The sequence below is a fragment of the Podarcis cretensis genome, assembly GCF_951804945.1.
Source record: "Podarcis cretensis genome assembly, chromosome: 6".
Lineage (NCBI taxonomy): Eukaryota > Metazoa > Chordata > Lepidosauria > Squamata > Lacertidae > Podarcis > Podarcis cretensis.
Window position 1 is genome coordinate 52,998,124 of NC_137175.1, and position 18,383 is coordinate 53,016,506.

General features: G+C 40.5%; 1 protein-coding gene across 3 annotated transcripts; it reads right to left on the minus strand.

Moving 5' to 3' along the window:
* Window positions 1-109: 109 nt before the first annotated feature.
* AKR1A1 (aldo-keto reductase family 1 member A1) lies at window positions 110-18,345 on the minus strand. Of its 3 annotated transcripts, none has more exons than XM_079980513.1 (9): window positions 18,177-18,345; window positions 12,650-12,745; window positions 9,569-9,688; window positions 9,032-9,183; window positions 8,118-8,313; window positions 6,350-6,549; window positions 5,432-5,504; window positions 3,063-3,149; window positions 110-1,637 (listed from the first exon to the last, which is right to left on the minus strand). In XM_079980513.1, the coding sequence occupies exons 2-9, from the start codon at window positions 12,737-12,739 to the stop codon at window positions 1,572-1,574; spliced, it is 984 nt and encodes a 327-aa protein (XP_079836639.1). In that variant the 5' UTR covers window positions 12,740-12,745; window positions 18,177-18,345; the 3' UTR covers window positions 110-1,571. The 3 variants fall into 3 exon arrangements, with proteins under 3 accessions (XP_079836639.1, XP_079836638.1, XP_079836640.1); XM_079980512.1 differs by having other exon boundaries at window positions 12,650-12,744; window positions 18,217-18,312; XM_079980514.1 differs by having other exon boundaries at window positions 18,163-18,260.
* Window positions 18,346-18,383: the final 38 nt, after the last annotated feature.

Sequence of the window (18,383 nt, forward strand, 5' to 3'; positions counted from 1 at the left end):
ACGTAAACATGCAGCAGTTGCTCACTGTATCAAAGAGTGCACTAGCTGCAGCATATTGCAACCTAGGTGAATCTTCCTTGGGAATAATTTCAGACATATACACACTTGCTAGCATATACAAAACTGAATATATTTACCAAAAAGACAATATAGGTTTTCAGACAAGGTATCTTAAGATCCCAACCAAGGGAATCATTATATATATATACCCAGACAGCTGACAATTTTACTAAGAAAAATACTAATAACAAAACTGTAGCTTGTATTTTGGATCTGGATCCCTGAAGATGCAATATATGTCTGCTTTTAATTCAAAACGCTTTAACCTACTGCAGCAATCCGAACGTTACCTTAAAAACACTAGTACCCCTTCAACTCCAGTATAAGATACTGTATAAGATACATGTTTGGACATAATGTTCTTAGTGTATCAAAGTCACCAGGAATACCCGAGGATTTGATTGTTTCAGCCCCGCACATAAAATACAATTTTTCTATACAAGGACATCCTGAATAACACTGAGTTGGATTTTTGTAAGTTGAAGGAGGAGGGGAACAGGGAGCTAGAGAATATGAAAGGGAGTGGGTGACTGTGCTCCCTTTTGTAAAATAAAAAATAAAAAAGCAGAATTTCATGGATGTAGACATTTAACTTAATTACTTCTCCATGGTGCGGCACTTCACTGAAGGACTGCATAGCTAAATCCTGAGCACCACTTTGGCAGCAAAACAGCTGGTATTTCAACACTAAAAATAATTTTCAATCCCATCAATAGTACAATGTTCAGAAGATCGGTTTACAGTAGCTCTTATGAGGAAGTGGCTCTTCATAGGAGACAGACTAGCAAGTCCTCAGACATTTGGACTCCATAATAGACCTGTTTGCACGATGGGTCACTATGAGGTCTGACCTGTTACAGGATTCTAGTGATGATTAAGATTATGTGTACCCCTTTCTCTACTTTTCCCTCTCCCTTTCTGGTTTCTTTTTTGTTCTCTTCTTTATGGGAAAGAATAACAATTTAAAATCAAATAAAATTAATTAAAGAAGGTCTTCCATTACAAAGTACATGTATATATACATATGTAAATAAGGGAGGACATTTTGGAAAAGATTGACAGAAAAATGTGAAAAGGTTGTTTTAAACTATCCTCCTGAGAGTTCATACACGGCTGGAGGAGATGGTTCAGTTAATACACAATGGGGTTAGCGATTTCCATCTAGCATTAAATGCAGTAGCAGTATCAAGCAAATTCTGTTTCAAATTATGTTCACTGTAAGCAGGCTTGTGATATTAGAGCACATTCAGTGTTAAATCAGGCTAACACTGCTTGTCATAGCATAAGCATAATTTTGGACCAAGGTGGGACTTACAAACTTGTGCATTTATTTTTAATGCTTACACATGTCTCTTGCAATTTATTTCTGTTCCTGTCATTCATTTCTTTATAAACATGTAGAAACAAATAAAGGCCACATACACAAAAATCCCAGAAACCGTCTTTTTAAGTCTAATAACCCATGGCAGTCTTGAGTGAAATTCTATCTTCTGTCTTCTAAACTACTGGAGTTAATAGGGATCATTGAAAGGATAGAGGGGGTGTCCAGCATCCCTTGCAACAAGTTTGCCCTCGACCTGTAGAAGATAAAGATAAAGTGAAAAGGAAGTACAATTGTTACAGTTATTCTAGAAAATGAATGCTAGCTTTCAGGTGCATGTGCATAACCAGTGGGGAAACTGTCACAGCTAATAGAAGCTGATCAAAGGAGCAGCTATCTTCTATAGCAATTGCAACTTAAAGTAATAGAATGTTGGATATACTAGCAAGGCAAAATTAGAATTAATCCTACTGAGCTGAGTACGAGCCATGAATCTAATGAAACAGCATTGATCCCAATTTGAGGCCCTTTTATAAAACACACTGGCAACATGGGAGCATGCGGACAAGTCTCCAATGAAGATGACAGAAAGTTTTGAACGTATTTTGCATATGGTAAAATGAGATGGTTTATAGGTGTGAATATGATTACACTGGGGGAAATGGAACATGTTTTGAAGGATACACACACACACAGAGCACAGAGAAAAGGAAAACCAATAAGGGTGACAAGAGGGCAATATGATGCTTTTATAGAAACCCTTGGATAATGTACAATAAGGTTCTGTTGATAGAGAATAGTTTTCTTCCTCATCTCAGGAGCCACTAGGGGGCATGCAACACAGGCAATACAGCTTGTACCATCACAAATGCAAATTTAAAAATTGCTTGTTCATTAAATATTGCATTAGAAGGGGGGGCAGGAAGCAAAATGAAACCTACAGAACTTTTCAAGGACAAATTAGTAATTTATTCTCTTCATGCATCTCTCTTAGCAAGGAAAAATATCTGATCTATTTTTACACAGAAGGAAAATCCTCTGTATCTTTATCACATATCCTCAGCTACCAGGGCCAGCCCTCTCATCAGACAACATGAGATACTTTTCTTGCTGCTGTTTGGAAAAGCACATATATCTGATCTTTGAAGAATTTGTAAGTAAACCATTTTCAGTTTGCCAAACGTGGTCTCTTTCACAAAGAGGAAGTAGGAGCTTTGAAATAAACTTAGAAGAGGATATTTTAAAGATCTAACAGCCTATATTCCGGCACTTTACTTTACTGCTCTTTTTGTGATTTTAAATCTTTTCTGGGGCTCTTTCACCAAAGAGTACTTGCCCTAAACCTGAATGTAGGCCATCCAGGGAATTCTCATTTTATTATTTTAAGCCTAATTTACAGCTAAAAACACCAACACATTTGATATCTGTTTTAAAAATTAAATCAAATGATGCACTGCTTGCTAGCCAGTAGCATTCACAAGAAGTAATCATGTTAAGTAAATAGCTTGTCATCTACACAATGGGTTACCCCAAGTTCTACTTCAGCTGTTTTGTTTGAATGCCAGTTACTAAGGGATAAATGAATAAGAAGGGTTAGAGTGTTAAACACCCTCGTGGGAGGCGAATGATACAAAGCCTCAATTATGGTGAAAATGCCTTAGAGAGCAAGAGGCAACATTACCGTAACCATTGGAACAATATATCGCCAGTTCTTATTCAGGCTCCCAATAAAGCTCATCTCTTCCGCTGTCAGGTTGAAGTCAAACACCTAAAACCAGAAGCAGATACTTTAAATGATAATAATGTTTTATTTATACCCTGCCTTTCCCGGTTTAAAAACTGGGCTCAGGGAGGCTAACAGCAAATATAAAACATTGATTAAAATGCAACTTTAAAAGAGCATAAAACAACATAAAATACAACATAAAACGCAGCATCAATATCAATAAATTTCAAGAATTCAGGGGTCATTTTGGGAAAAGAAAAAAACACAAAATAGTCAGTAGACATCAAATGATCACCAGGGCTAACTGGCCAAGTTGGTCCTACTAGGGCCAGCAAGGAGACCAGGGAAGAATTTAAATGTGGGGTCTCATAAAGGGTTTCTTCATAGAAGAGGAAAGGGAAAAGGGAATGGAGGATCAGGCTAATTCAAACTGAATTATTTAAGATATGATTTTCACTCACACTAATCCACAACCCTCTCTACCTTGCCTTTCTAGTCACAGTGCATTCCTTATATTGAGCAGGTTAGCATTAATCTTACATTGTGCAAAAGATGGACCATATAAGCATTTTCTTTACTTACTGCTATCTTATTTTTTTAAAAAAAACCAGCTTTAATCCACTATAAGATGTTTTCAGCTACTCTGCATGTCCGGTGCATATGAAGTATGCTTCTTTTCTGCATCTCCCCTACTAAAGACTAAGTGGAAAAGAAACAAATTTTGCTCCTCAGTTATCAGCAAATCTCCTTAAGGAGCTGAATAGCAGAGATTAGGTGGAAGTAACTCCCTCTGGGTTGACAGGAGGCAGAATTAAGATGGATGACTTCCTCCAAAAGCAAGGGCTTCCTTGCAAGGCCACTGTGCATGGAGTTTATAAAACAGATCCAGCCTTTGGAAATGAGACAGAGAACCATTTGTGCACAGCAGCTTGCAATGGGAAACAGACACTAGGGAAACCCTCTCTGCTCACAAGCTAAATAATTTCAAATAGCCTGCCCTACAACCCTTGAGCATATAATAAAAGGCTATTATTGCTTTCCTCGAGGTAGAGGGCAGTTTCTCCCTCAATAACAGAAGCCTGAATTTGTTGCTAGACATAAACATCAAATTCCCAAGAGAAGACTTATTTAGTGATATGAGGCTTGAATACCCTCCACAAATCTTCAGACACAAAGATGACCAATGAAAAAAGTTCTGACTTCCATCAGGGAGTTCTCATTCGTAGGCTTCTCAAATCTAGTTAAACACCAGCTGAAGGCAATGGTGACTGGGTGGTGAAGGGGGGTGCAGCAGGAAGAACTCTCATAGGCTTCTTCAGCAAAACCAGCATTGCCCAACACAAAGCCCTCTCATTCAGTAGTGAAGTTGGAATGAAAGTTAAATGATCTGCTTCTGAGAGAGTTCCTGTCGAGCTCATCTCTTCACCTGCCCTGCCTAACTTTGCTATGCAGGAGATGGAGTTGCTGTCAGTGTTTGGTAGTTGTCATGCAATTTTTGTGTTTTGTTTTGGTTTTTATAATCTCAAGCAAAACCAAAATCTGCCGTCTTCCTTGAAATGAAGATAATCTTAATCCTGCCTCCTGTCATCCTAGAGAGTGGAACTTCCTAGTCACTCCACTCCAACACACACAATCCAAAGAATTTGGGAGGATCTCCCCGAAAACACTATAATATTGCCAACATGATTCTGAACTTCATTTTAATAGCACTTGAAAAGCCATGTTCTGGCTTAGTGATAAAATTATGGAGTAATTTTTCAGCAATGCTCTCAAAATGGGGAAGGCAGAAATTTATTTTTGCCTGGACTATAGAGAAAAGCCCTGGAGAAAAAGATCAAAGATTATGGTGAACTCATTTAAATCCAAAAGGAACATGCACAATTAAAATTGATTGAAGCGAGGCTTTAAGAGAATACAGCTACCCAAATCAAAGCTGGAAAGGAAAATCCCTTTGAGGCACTGGAAACAGATGGCAATGAATGCACACAATTGAGGGTCAGCTTCAGCAGACTGAACATGTAGAGTACAAAGACTGGATGTGCTAAACTAGTATGTTCCAGTCTCTAACAGTCAGATACCCAGATAAGCCTCTGCTGATACATATAGTAGAAAAAGAGTTGATCAACCACTGCACTGTGTGGCTGCTGCACAGAATGAACTGGAACTGGAAAATATGCATGCATTGGCTATATAAAACTACTACATGGTAGGACCACACCTTACTTAGACAATGTCAGTAAGGACAGACAGGGAGAACAGAAGCCTTAGTACTGCAAGCCAAGGCAGTGCTGCTTCTGAAAGGCCTGGCAGGAGGCCTCACTCACCTGGAGATTCTGGAGTATGCGAGCAGGAGTAACGCTCTTGGGAATGACAACCACTTTGCGCTGTACTTGCCATCTATCAGAGTTAAAAGGAGAATCTGTGATTCCTCCACAATGTCTAAATAAAATCCAAAACAGTCAATCCAGATAGCAAAATAGTATGTGCCACAGACACTGCTGCCATCCTCTTTGTTTCTACAGGCCTCTCATGCCTTCTAAGTCATCTTTGGGGCTCAGAGTGTGACACAGCATAATCTTAAGAAGACAGAGCTCCAAGCTCTGGGAAAGCTCAGTTGCTGGGGAGCAAGACAGAGCTCCAAAACAGCTCCTTTCAGAAAAACCTCAGAATGGATTCTCAAAATGAATGGTTATTTTTGAAAAGTTGAGCCCACTTGGGCCTTGATAATGCTTGCAATATAGCCAAGAAATCCCAGCATATTCTCTGATATTACGTTCTCCTTTCTCGCTTGGGGAGCTTTTGTTTCCTCCAGTATCTCTTCTCTTAAAAGGATCTGACTCTATCTTGAAGAGTATTGAATCTGCTTAGAGCCTACCGCTCACCATAACCTTTCAGCCTTTTGAAGAAATGGGAGAGGCAGCTGAAAATGCTTTATTGCCATTGAGAAGCCAAAGTCAGCTAAACAGACCATTTTGGCTAAAACAAGGATGAGGAACCTGTGGACTCTCCAGATGTTGCTTGACTACAACTCTCATCATTCTGGACCACTTGCTCAATTTGCTGGCTGGTTAGACAGGAGTTGTAGCCCTGCAACAGTTGCCCAGGGCAGGCGGTGACAGCAGAGGTTTCCCACCCCTTGGGCTAAAACAAAGTTCATAGTGAATTCACACAGAAACCAAAAAGATCCATTTGTTCCAGTAGGTCCTCACCATGTCCTCTACCAAATTCTAGCCTGCTATTACCTGAGAAGAATCTGAGCAGGAGATTTGCTGTATTTTTCAGCTAGCTTTTTTATCCCAGGTTCTTCCAGCAACACAGGTTCATCTGGGTGCTTCCACATCCGGTCAGGGGAACCAAGAGGGCTGTAAGCAGTTACCACCAGCCCTTTCTGATGGCAGTGAGCTATCAGTTCATTCTGGGCAAGGTAAGGGTGACATTCCACCTATTTTAAAAAGCAATATATAGTAATGAGAAGACTGCTAAAGGGTGGGGGGAGAGACACCCACCTGCACTGCAGAAGCAGGAAAGGCAGATGCAGGTCAATTCATATATGGGCAGAAACGGCAGTATGGCATTCACAAGCCACATTATTTCTGCTCTTAGAGGAAACCCTCCCACTTGTGGCATAAACATTCTAAAGCAGAAGTGCAAAATTGATCACGGTTGGGGCTGGATTAACTGGGAGTAGAATAACCCAAGTCACTGACCATTTCTTTATCTCCACCCTGCAGGGGCTGATAACATTTCCTTTACTACACATACTAGCTACAATCTGCAATCTGTTTATTCTGCAGCAGTCCTGCTAATTTTAAGACAACATGCAGATAACACACTATCCAGGCATAACAGCTTTGTAAAACCATGTATGCCGTTATAGAATTTTTGTATAAAAAAGTATATATTTTCTGAAACAATCAAGTTTTGGCTTCCATTCCTTTCTCAAGACACCTGACCTTAAGGATCCCTATTGCTTTACAAAATGCCTTCTATTACCAGACTCTCGTTTGCAAATACTGTAAGGAATGCTGTGAGACCGGTTGTGTCATGCTGAAATCAATGTTGAAAGGAGAACATTATTAAGAGAGGGTTTTTTTAAACAAATGTCTCTGTTGCAGAGGATCATGCAAGCCACTCAAGAGTCTGCAGCACTCCACCACCCTTTCCTTTGCCATAAGAATTCTGGTTATTGATCACATGTTTTAGCAAATCGTTGATAGCACTCACCAGGATCTATCACAGTTAATTCTCAATCTGGGTACCAGAACCAGTAGTATACTATGCAAAATAAGTTTAAAGATAACTAATGGCTCAAGTGAGTCTGAAGTACCCATTCACTCAAATGATCACATCTTTTTGTCAAGAGATTCACTATAAATGCATCACTTCTCCCTCCACTCCTCATTTTCTGCCAAGGAGAATACAATATGTTGGGGGCCCAATTTAAATTAGGGAGGAGGAAGAGTCAAACCTCTTACTCTAGTACTGCTTCTTCAAAATAACAGCCTCAAACAGCATGGGCAAAGCTAAAAACAAAACCACCAAAAGAAAGAGTGATAACTAAGAGTGGGAAAGCTGGGCTATTTTGATTGCATTTCTCATATTAAAAGGAAACCAACCCTTAAGAGTAAACAGTCGCTTTAAGTAAAAACTGCAAGTCCCAACTGCTTGAACCTTTCTTAGAAGAAGTGTGTATCTGAAGAAGTGTGCATGCACACGAAAGCTCATACCAAGAACTAACTTAGTTGGTCTTTAAAGTGCTACTGGAAGGATTTTTTTTATTTTGTTTTGACTATGGCAGACCAACACGGCTACGTATCTGTAACTTTCTTAGAAGAGTCAAGCGGGGTTTTTTGTACAGGACGTTCCATTCTGCAGAGGCAGTTCCACGGCACAGCCACCCCACGCCCAACAGAAACAGAAGCATCCATCCTTATGGCCCACCTTCTCTCCCCTGCCAAGAAAACCATCTCAGAAAATAACCTGCTCCCTCTTTTTCTGCATCTGCCTTACCTGTAGCACAGCTGGCTTTACAGAAGCTATGCCAAGGATATCATCAATTTGACGGCTATTGAAGTTTGATAACCCAATGGCTTTCACCAGACCCTTTCCCACTAGCTTCTCCATCGCCTTCCAAGTTTCTTTGTAGTCAGTGTAGTCATAGCGCATTGTGCCATCAGGATTCTTGGGGAAGAGGTTGTCCCCCCGCCTATTATAAAAAATATGCACAGCAAACAGATAACTAGCACAATCTTAAGTCTATTTAAGTTCAACTCAGTAGAAGCACTGCTAAAATCCATGTCATATGACCCAGATCCAGATCCAGATCCAGCTCTTCTCCTTTCCCACTTACAATGTGGTCAAGTAGTTGATATGATATTAATTGTTAACTAATTGTTAACTACAAATCAACCCATATAAATTTATGGCCGTATAAATTGAGTTATGACTGACCAAGTAACTCCTATAAATCCACAGCTTTGGTTATAACAGCACAGAATCTAGAAGCTGGCACAGAGCAGGGTGGGGAACCTATGGTCCTCCAGTTGTGGTTGGACTACAAGTCTCACAATCCCTCACTAGTTGGTTGGGGTTGATGGGAGTTAGCATCTAGCAACAACTGAAGGACCACAGGTTTCTTTTCAATAGGCCTCTTAAGAATTCGTTTTCATTCATTAGGCTTTTGTTTCCTCCCTTTTTTCCCTTTTGCAAAAGAAAGAAGAATCTCAAACCCTCAACAGTGAAGGCAAACAAAACGAACTGTGTTTGCTGTAAACCTGAGGAACAGAAGGGGCAACAGGGCTGGCTCATCATTCTGTGACAACAAATTCCTATCTGTGCAGGTGGTGAAAGGTATCTGACCCTCCCATACCCTCTAAGTGCTGCTGTGGTTTCATGTTCCACATTTCCTTCCTACGGACACTCACTCGAAGGCATGTGGCCAGTGCATGAGGTAGAGGTCCAGGTACTCCAGTTTTAGATCTTCCAGGGTCTTCTTTAGAGCTGGCTCCACATCTTCTGGGTGGTGCTTGGTGTTCCATAACTTGGAAGTCACAAACAGCTCTTCCCTCTTAATGGCCTTTTAGAAAGAATGGGGAAGGGAATCTTTTCAGTGCTCAAGAAGTTTCTCATCCCTTGATTAGATTTTTGTGTGTGCCTTCTGTGCTATTATGCTAAGGAAGCTTCATTTCCAGAGTCAACAGAACAACACAGACATGTTTTTAATGTGCCCTGTGAATTTTTTTTGCAGCAAAAGGACATTTAGCAAAGGGACAGGCAGAATGTCAAAGCAACAGAGCCCACTAACACACAGCAGGCAGCAGGAACAATAGCTGATTGCCATCTTGGTAGGTTTATATGGAGATGTAATTACACTTTGTAAGCAGAGCCAATCTGAAATAAACATGAAACTTCCACCCACCCAGCCTTTTTGCAGCAGCAATATTCTCGCTCCTTTTTTTTACCTTGTCATTTCCAACCATCTCTTGGAGAGCATCACCTATCTCTCCTTCATTGCTGTAAGCCGGAGCACAGTCAATGTGGTGATAGCCAGCACTAAGGGCATATTTTACTGCCTCCTTTACCTGTAAGAAAAATAGGGAGATTGTTGAATAAGAATGTGGAGACATCTGCTTCATTTTAGCCGACGGTGCCATTCCAAATCTACAAGAACTTATGACAGAAGGCCTATACATCTTGGAGAAAGTTTCATAATTTTATAAAATGAGAGATTTGCACTTTTTTATCCTTTTCCCTTTACACTTTAAGGTGATTTATGCCAAATAGCAATGTAGTGTAGGGGTGGTTAGAATGTCAGACTAGAACCTGGGAGACCAAGGTTCAAGTCTTCACTTGGCCATGAAGCTTTACTGGGTGACTCTGAACCAGTCACTACCTCTTTGCCTAACCTACCTCACTGTGTTGTGGGGAATAAATGAGGATGGAAGAATCATGTATGCCACCTTGAGCACTTACATCATTTAACAGTGAACACCATACACATACTACCACAAGTCCCATTGTCTGGTTGCACATCCACAAAGAGATAATGTGTATGTAAGTGATTCTCAGCAAGGTCAATACACTTTCTCACATTCTCTCCGTGTCCTCCGCCCACCGGAACTATGCCTATTTTATTTTTTTAAGCAATGTTTTTATCCAGTTCTCCAATTAGAAGAACAAACAACATTTAGCAAAGGTTTCCGTGGAAATAATAGAATAAATAATATGCCTAGATGATGTTTCATCTGATAAAAGCTCCTGCATTTTTTGTTTGAAAGGAGATGAAACAATATTCACAAAAGGATGATAAGAGCCTTTGGTTTTAGGTTTTTGTTGGGGTTTTTTAAAAAAGAAAAAGATCAGAGCATCTGATGCCTCTTAGATTTAATTTCCTTTTGCTTATTGGAAGCCTGGGCAATGGATAAAGTGTGTCACAAACGCTCTGATGTTCTAAAAAGCCACATTAATTAGAAATCAGTTTCCCTTAGTCATAATGATAAAATAATTCTGTTTCTCTCACTTTAACACCAGCTGCAATATTTTTCTTTCCTCTAGCCTTGGCATGATTCATTTTATGGTCACCATTATTATTCAGAAAGTGGAGAAGTTGCTATAAATACACTGTGAATGGAAGTTCAGCTTATTAAATTCTTGCAACACACTTCAGGTTACACAAGGCGTTGTCATCACTGTAGAAAAATTAAATGTGGCACACTACCAAATGAGAGCAATTCTACCGAAGATGAAACTTGCAGATGCCTTTAAAACTTTGTAAACTGCTTTGAGGTTTTCATTTTGTTTAACAATCAAGTTGTATATACATTTCATTTTATAAAGTAAAATAAAGACAAATAAAGCTTTAAAACATGTTATTTAAATTGGCTGTTCTGTCTCCACCTAATAAGCATTGCAGTTGCAATGGGATTAAGAGCAGGAGAACCAGTTTTGGCTGCCAGCAATTATCAATAAATCATTATTTAGATTTTAAACATTTAAAAACACATTATGCAAAAATGTCACCTCCATTATCAGTGCCTGAAGATATTATTATAATTATCATTATTACTTAAATTTGTATACTGCCCATCATCTGAAGATCACAGTGTGGTTCACAACAAAAATGTACAAAATGAGAACACAAAATACAGAGAACAAACCAGTAGCCTCCTCCCTTCCCACAAACACATTTAAAATGCCAAAGAATGTTTAATCTCATTCTGACTAAGTTTCCCTCAGCTGGCTCCCTTTTTTTGTGCAAAGGAGAAAGTGAATGCAAAGCTTCATGACTTGTGACTGGAAATTAGTCTCTCCTCAGAATCCGTGTTGAAGCTACTCTATTAGTTACAGGAAGGCAGAATAAAGAATATGTACTCCCTGCTTGTTGGTTCCTGATAAATCCTTATTTCCCACTCCTCCTAACTATTTTTCTTCCAAGTTGAGGGAAGAAAAGTGTCCTCCCACCAAGGCTGGGTCAGACAGAGAATGAGACAAACAGACTGAAAAAGAGACTAATTAAATTAATTGCGGCTAGTAACATGACTGGCCTCCCTTCAAAGGAATATTGGACCCCACTAAGTTGTAAGAATCTATAACCGCACTGAAAAAGCAGAGCCAGCAAATGGCACTTCAGTGAAGTGGAGACTGGCTGTTTAATAGGACCTATAAAATTTATGCAAAGTGGGTGTTCTTCCTCCTTCTTTATCTTGCTTTTGGAATGTGCAAAATCAATCAGTATAATGAATAAAAGATGGTGCAAGAGAATTCAGAGGCAGAGACAGTTCCAACCTATGTTCAAATGGACAAGCAAAGATGTGAATTAAGGTCACATTCATACCACATGGCTTCCCCCAGAGAATTCTGGGAACTGTAATTTACCTCCCACAGAGCTACAATTTCCAGAAACGCTCTGCAGGTCTGTGGCTGAGGTAGAATTTGACTTCCGGACTCTTCTGTGGTGAACCTCAGCAGCACATCTCTCACTGCTAGATGAAAGTGAATCACTAAGTCATGCCACTATTGCACATGGACTCAGACTCAAGTGGCCACTACGCCAAACCCATCCAACATCTCTGCCCCTGTCCAGCTAAATCAGAACATGCATTGCTATATCTACATTCAGGATAGCCATTTCAGTTCAATATCCATTTGTACTTTCACATCAAAAAGAGGAAGGCAAATGAAGAGAGAAGGGGGAGGTGCAACAAGTAGGTTAATGCTATCCAAGCACAATCTGTATTCTTCATGACTGCTGCTCTTGGATGAACACATTTATTCAGTATCATGCTTAAATGCCAGAAAAGTAATTGTGCTCTTCTCTATTACACCTTGCTCCTAACACAGCATGCATATGTCTGAGGAAAACTCCCAGTCATTTAATCACAATTAAGAAATCGAAAAATGTTCTATCTGCACAGAGTACATACAGTAGCTTCTGGTCATGCAACCTCACCTTTCTATGCAGCCACAGATTAAAAGAAAAAGAATCAATGGTTTTAACAGAGTTCTAGAATTCCCCTCTCTCAAACACTAAATTCACGGCTTACCTGTCCAGTGTCACTCTTCCAAGTACCCAATCCAACAAGAGGCAGCTTTTGCCCAGTATGAAGCAAAGCACAGTTGGCCTCAGAAGACATCTTTACCTAAAATAAATGCAATAATAAAAATATTAACTAGGACGCTATACCAATTTGTTTCACTACACAGAACAGAATGTGTAGTAGACTTGACATTATTCTTATTTAAGCTGAAACTGAGAGAGTGGAATGCAAAGTGTAAATATATAATAGGATGAATTATATTACATTTTATCCATGTAGAAAATTTAAATCCTGCCCTTCCATGGCAGACTCCATGTTCACAGTGGCTTACAACAATTTAAAAACATCTACACATACACACACAAAATAAAAATCCATATTTGGACAATACCTTTATTAAACCAACAGCATATTAAGAGGAATCACTGTAGACGTAACCTGCAGGATGGGAGAGTTGTGCCTTTGCTGATAGTACTGTAAAGACAGGCTTTCCTTAAACAAGAGGTGCAGCTCAAGTTATTCTTTATAAATTAGAAGAGCTTGCTTTATTCCAAAAAGTGAAGCATGGATGCTACAAGTCTGAGTTTAGAAAGGACTGACCACAAGGATTTAGGCATAGTATTCCCCAAGCTCATACCCTCTCCTTCCCCTACCATGTACCTTGGGATGTACCGTAACTTGAAGATATCGTAAGTCTATGCACTTCAATGAATAAATCTGTGCATAAACTGGCTGGCAGGTCTGTACCTGTAGCCTGATGCTTGCTTGTTATCAGAACAAGATATCAGTTTATCTTCTGACAAACTTAGAGAAGCATATAAAGGCAAGGTCTCTTGGTCTGTCCCAAAGCGACGGTCAGAGCCTGTTTCATAACAAGCAGATCTACAGAGCAGTATCAGGTTTTCATTCTCAACTTTCTGTTCACTGTCCAAAACTTACACAATATACCACCATTAACTAACTCCTTCCCTGTTTCCTTCACACCTATTGCCTGAAAGTTGCAGATTCAATGGATTTTTATTCAGATGCAGGTTTCACTGAATTCAGCTGCAGTCTTACTCCCAAGTGTATGTGCATGGAACTGAAAGTAATTAAAAGGCATTCTGCTCAACTCTTTGTTGGATTAGTTTAAGGTAAAGGTAAGGTAAAGGTAAAGGACCCCTGAACGCTTAAGTCCAGTCAAAGGCAACTATGGGGTGTGGCACTCAGCTCACTTTTCAGGCCAATGGAGCTGGCATTTGTCCACAGACAGTTTTCCGGGTCATGTGACTAGCATTACTAAACCGCTTTGGCGCAATAGGACACCGTAACGGAAGCCAGAGCGCACGGAAACACCATTTACCTTCCCGCTGCAGGGGAAGGTATTTATCTATTTGCCTATTTATCTATTTGCACTGGTGGGCTTTCAAACTGTTAGGTTGGCAGAAGCTGGGACAGAGCATCGGGAGCTCACCCCGTCACATGAATTCGAACCACCAACCTTCCGATCAGCAAGCCCAAGAGGCTCAGTGGTTTAGACCACAGCGCCACCCGCGTCCCTTGACTTACTGTACGTGTTTGTGCTGATTGAAAAGTATTTTGTTTATGAAAGAGGAACATCCTACAATGCGATCTAAAAGCTGCTTTGCTGGCTGAACTGTAAAAGGAAATGATGTTTCAAGAGATTCCAGTCTCCGTCAACTTCCTCAGCTTTTGCTGAGATCAGCTGTATAGCAGTGTCCCATGAAACTGCTTCCTCCATTTAAGCACCAGCTCCTTTAGAAAATTAAGGCAGGATGAAAATTATATTCCTACTTTTACTATTAAATTTCTAATAAAATAATCATAAATGCCTATTGGTTACTGCCAATGAGGAAAACGAGCTTAAGTTACAGGGCCTACGTGCAAACAATGGCTTGGTGTGCAGAACTAGTCTCCCTCTTTAAAACTCTTATCCACACTATATATTCACAACACATGTATATTCATAGCTTCCTTGTTTTTAAAATCATAGAACAGAATCATAGAGTTGGAAGGGACAAATATATATATACATAATCCTATACATAATCATAAGCAAGTCCCATTCAGTTTAATAGGCTTTTCTCCCAAGGAAGCATGCACAGGTTTGCGGTGCAACCCTATACATGATTACTCAGAAGTAAAGTCCAATTGAATTCAATGGCATTTACTCCCAAGTGATTATGACTTGCAGCCTCAGCCTCACCATTATTCTTGGGGAGGTCCTTGAAACCAGCATGCTAGGATTCAAACTCATGTACAAAGCTAGCATATTAACCACTTGGTTACACTGATCCATTGTCCTGTGAAAATATGACATGGAAGCCTTTAAGAGGACAACCAGCAAAGAAAAGTACATGTTATTTTAAAAATGCCCAAGAATCTCATTTGACAAAGCATAATTAGCACCTATATGATTTGAATTGTGCAGTTCAGTATACTAGCAGAGGCTGATGAGCAGACTCTTGGGCTGGGGTACTGTTTAGGGTTTTTTTTTGGAGGGGGGTCTTGTTGCTGTTGTTGCCAGTTCTTTGTGTTTTTATTTTAGTTCTTGTGATATATGTGGCAATTATTCCATATGGTTGTATATTTTTTGAATGTTTTATTTATTGTTTTATTTATTGTTTATTACTAATAAACGCAGGTGGCGCTGTGGGTTAAAGCCTCAGCGCCTAGGACTTGCCGATCGAAAGGTCGGCGGTTCGAATCCCTGCGGCGGGGTGCGCTCCCGCTGCTCGGTCCCAGCGCCTGCCAACCTAGCAGTTCGAAAGCACCTCCGGGTGCAAGTAGATAAATAGGGACCGCTTACCAGTGGGAAGGTAAACGGCGTTTCCGTGTGCGGCTCTGGCTCGCCAGAGCAGCGATGTCACGCTGGCCACGTGACCCGGAAGTGTCTCCGGACAGCGCTGGCCCCTGGCCTCTTAAGTGAGATGGGCGCACAACCCCAGAGTCTGTCAAGACTGGCCCGTACGGGCAGGAGTACCTTTACCTTTACCTTACTACTTGTGTTATTTTGCAGTTCTGTATTTTTTTCATGTTGTAAGCTGCCTTGAGCATAAAAAACTGTGGAAATGTGGCGTAAAAATAAAGTTATATATGCACTGTATGTATACTATTCATTCCAGCTCTGCACTTTAGGTAAGATACACATCAATCTAAACTTTAACCTGGGGCAAGTTATAATATATAATCAGTAACTTGATCAGTAGATGCCAGCAGTTTCATCCTATTTCACCTGACACAGAGGCAAATAAACCCAGTTCCAACTGCAGCTATAGTGCATAGATTGCAGAATTAAAACAGCAAAGGCTATAATTGATTCTGTTTTGAAGACAAGTTATATGAATTTTTTCATTTATGCTTTAGTCTAGACATCTCTCCTAAAATTATTATCCTTTAAAGTGCATGGTTTACAAAGTCTATCATATTACCAAGATGGTTCAGGGTTACTCTATACAGTGGTACCTCAGGTTAAGTACTTAATTTGTTCTGGAGGTCCATACTTAACCTGAAACTGTTCTTAACCTGAAGTACCACTTTAGCTAATGGGGCCTCCTGCTGCCGCCGGAGCACGATTTCTGTTCTCATCCTGAAGCAAAGTTCTTAACCTGAAGCACTATTTCTGGGTTAGCGGAGTCTGTAACCTGAAGCGTATGTAACCTGAGGTACCACTGTATCTGTAAAATAGAAACAGAGGCTGATAGTGACTTTTTTGTTGTTTAGTGACTTATCCAACACCATAAAGTTAGTCCAATCAAAGTTAGGAACTAAGTTCAGGGTTCTTAGGAGCTAGTTTAACCCACCACCAGCCATGAGGCCACACTGGTTCAAACTGCTTGCTTTAGAAAGCAAGTACAGTCCAGCAGATAGTGGATTTAGAAGCGTTGACTTTAAATCACTGCTGAACAGCCTTGGGCAAAGGGCACACAGGACTTTGGGCGGCAGGGGCAGGAACAGTACAGAAGCTGTCCGAAACAAAATTACCAGCTGATAGTATTACAAGTAATAGTTGATTCACACAACATTATTGATGTGACAGTATCTTCTAAAACATATGAGCTGCAGTCTAGTTTGGGGTGAGAGAAAAGACATTCCGTGAGAATGCACACAGCTCTCTCCTGCAAGTAAGGGGAATAGGGGTCCTGGGGGTGCTGTTGCCTCCCCACCCCAAAACTCAACTATCAGCATACTTACTTGTGCACTGAGCAACAATCCTATGCACACCCAATTTTTACTGAACATTACATACGCAGGAGGAAACTACAAGTCTAATTAGTTTGCACACTAATCCCAGAAAAAAATGCCCTCTGGTTTTAGTTAGCTTTCTTCTAGACAAATTTATGATTAGGATAAAACCTACAAAACTTTTTCTTTAAACACTCTGTTAAATGGTTTCTGAATCAGGTTAAATTGTGAATATGATCAACCAGAGCAATTTAGTTTTTTCAGTTTAGATATAATTGAACCAAGTACAAATTGAGGCAGTCTGAATAATTGAGACAGCAAAATAATTAAGAGAACTTGCTCAAGCAAATCTTCAGGGAATCCCTTAGCACCTCAACTTGCCATAGTGCCAATTGTTACACCACACTCCTAGCTATTGGATGCTTGTCATTTGCCTCAAGGTTTATTGCAACCACTCGCAACAGAAATGCATGGGGAGTGGGTGGGTGATGGCAAGTGAGCAGAGTTTTGCCCAGAGGCATGTGATACAAAATGTAGGCTCCCTGCATTTTGGTAGAGAATCCCCCAACTATGTTACTTGTACCTCTATTTCAAAATTAAAAAGGCATTGCACTCAACCCACAAACATTAGTAGTTTAACCTTTTCTGTTTCTCCAAAAAAATATATGGTTTACCCATGCATACATTACTGGCAGACATTACCAAGGATTTCTAAACAGGACTGCCAAGGGGTAAACTAAGCTACTCCGGGGTGGTGCGTGCTCAGTGGTAGTAATCTCCAGGAAGAGTGGTTACAGCACCCATAATTAAATATCTGTTAAGTGTGGAAGCAACTGGATTTTGATACAGTCGCTGCAAAATACACTACAGATACGGTTGTACTGGTGTGAATACATGCATCGCCTGCCAGAGTTCTTAATGCAGCCAGATATTTCTACACCTTCACGGGGAGGGGAGGGACAAAAACCCACAGCTTTCAATGGGACTTATTTCCAAACAAATACTGTATACGTAACTCCTATGAACACTTAGTTGGAAAGAAGACCATGTGGAACTCACTTCAATGCAAACACGTGTAGTTTCACTCGCCACGTATAATACCACGTTGCGCTTAATGCACGTTAGAGGTACACGTTGTTGTTGTTGTTTTCCCCCCTCCCTCCTTCTTTTAACAATTTTTCCATCCCCAAGCCCACCAAAAGGGGAGGGGAATCGAAATAAAAAAGCAGAGCCTCCGGGACAGGAGCGATTCCCCTATTTTCTACCCCACCTCCTGATTATACACGAATCTGACTGACGCCAATCAAGTCAGGCAAAGCAAGAGATTAGCTAACGACGGGAAACTCACAGCCAGTTTGCAGCGCGCCGCGTCCTCGGGCGCTCCCTTCCCTCACCGCAGTTCAAAATACTGTGCATCGACAACTCCCCCGGCCTCCAACTTCAACGTTTCCGTTTCCGGGTTTGATATGTAACCGTTTACTCCTCACTTTTCAACATTTTCCAGCTCACGTGGGCGCGATGCGTTAACAGTTATTGCTCTATATTCCCCCTCTTT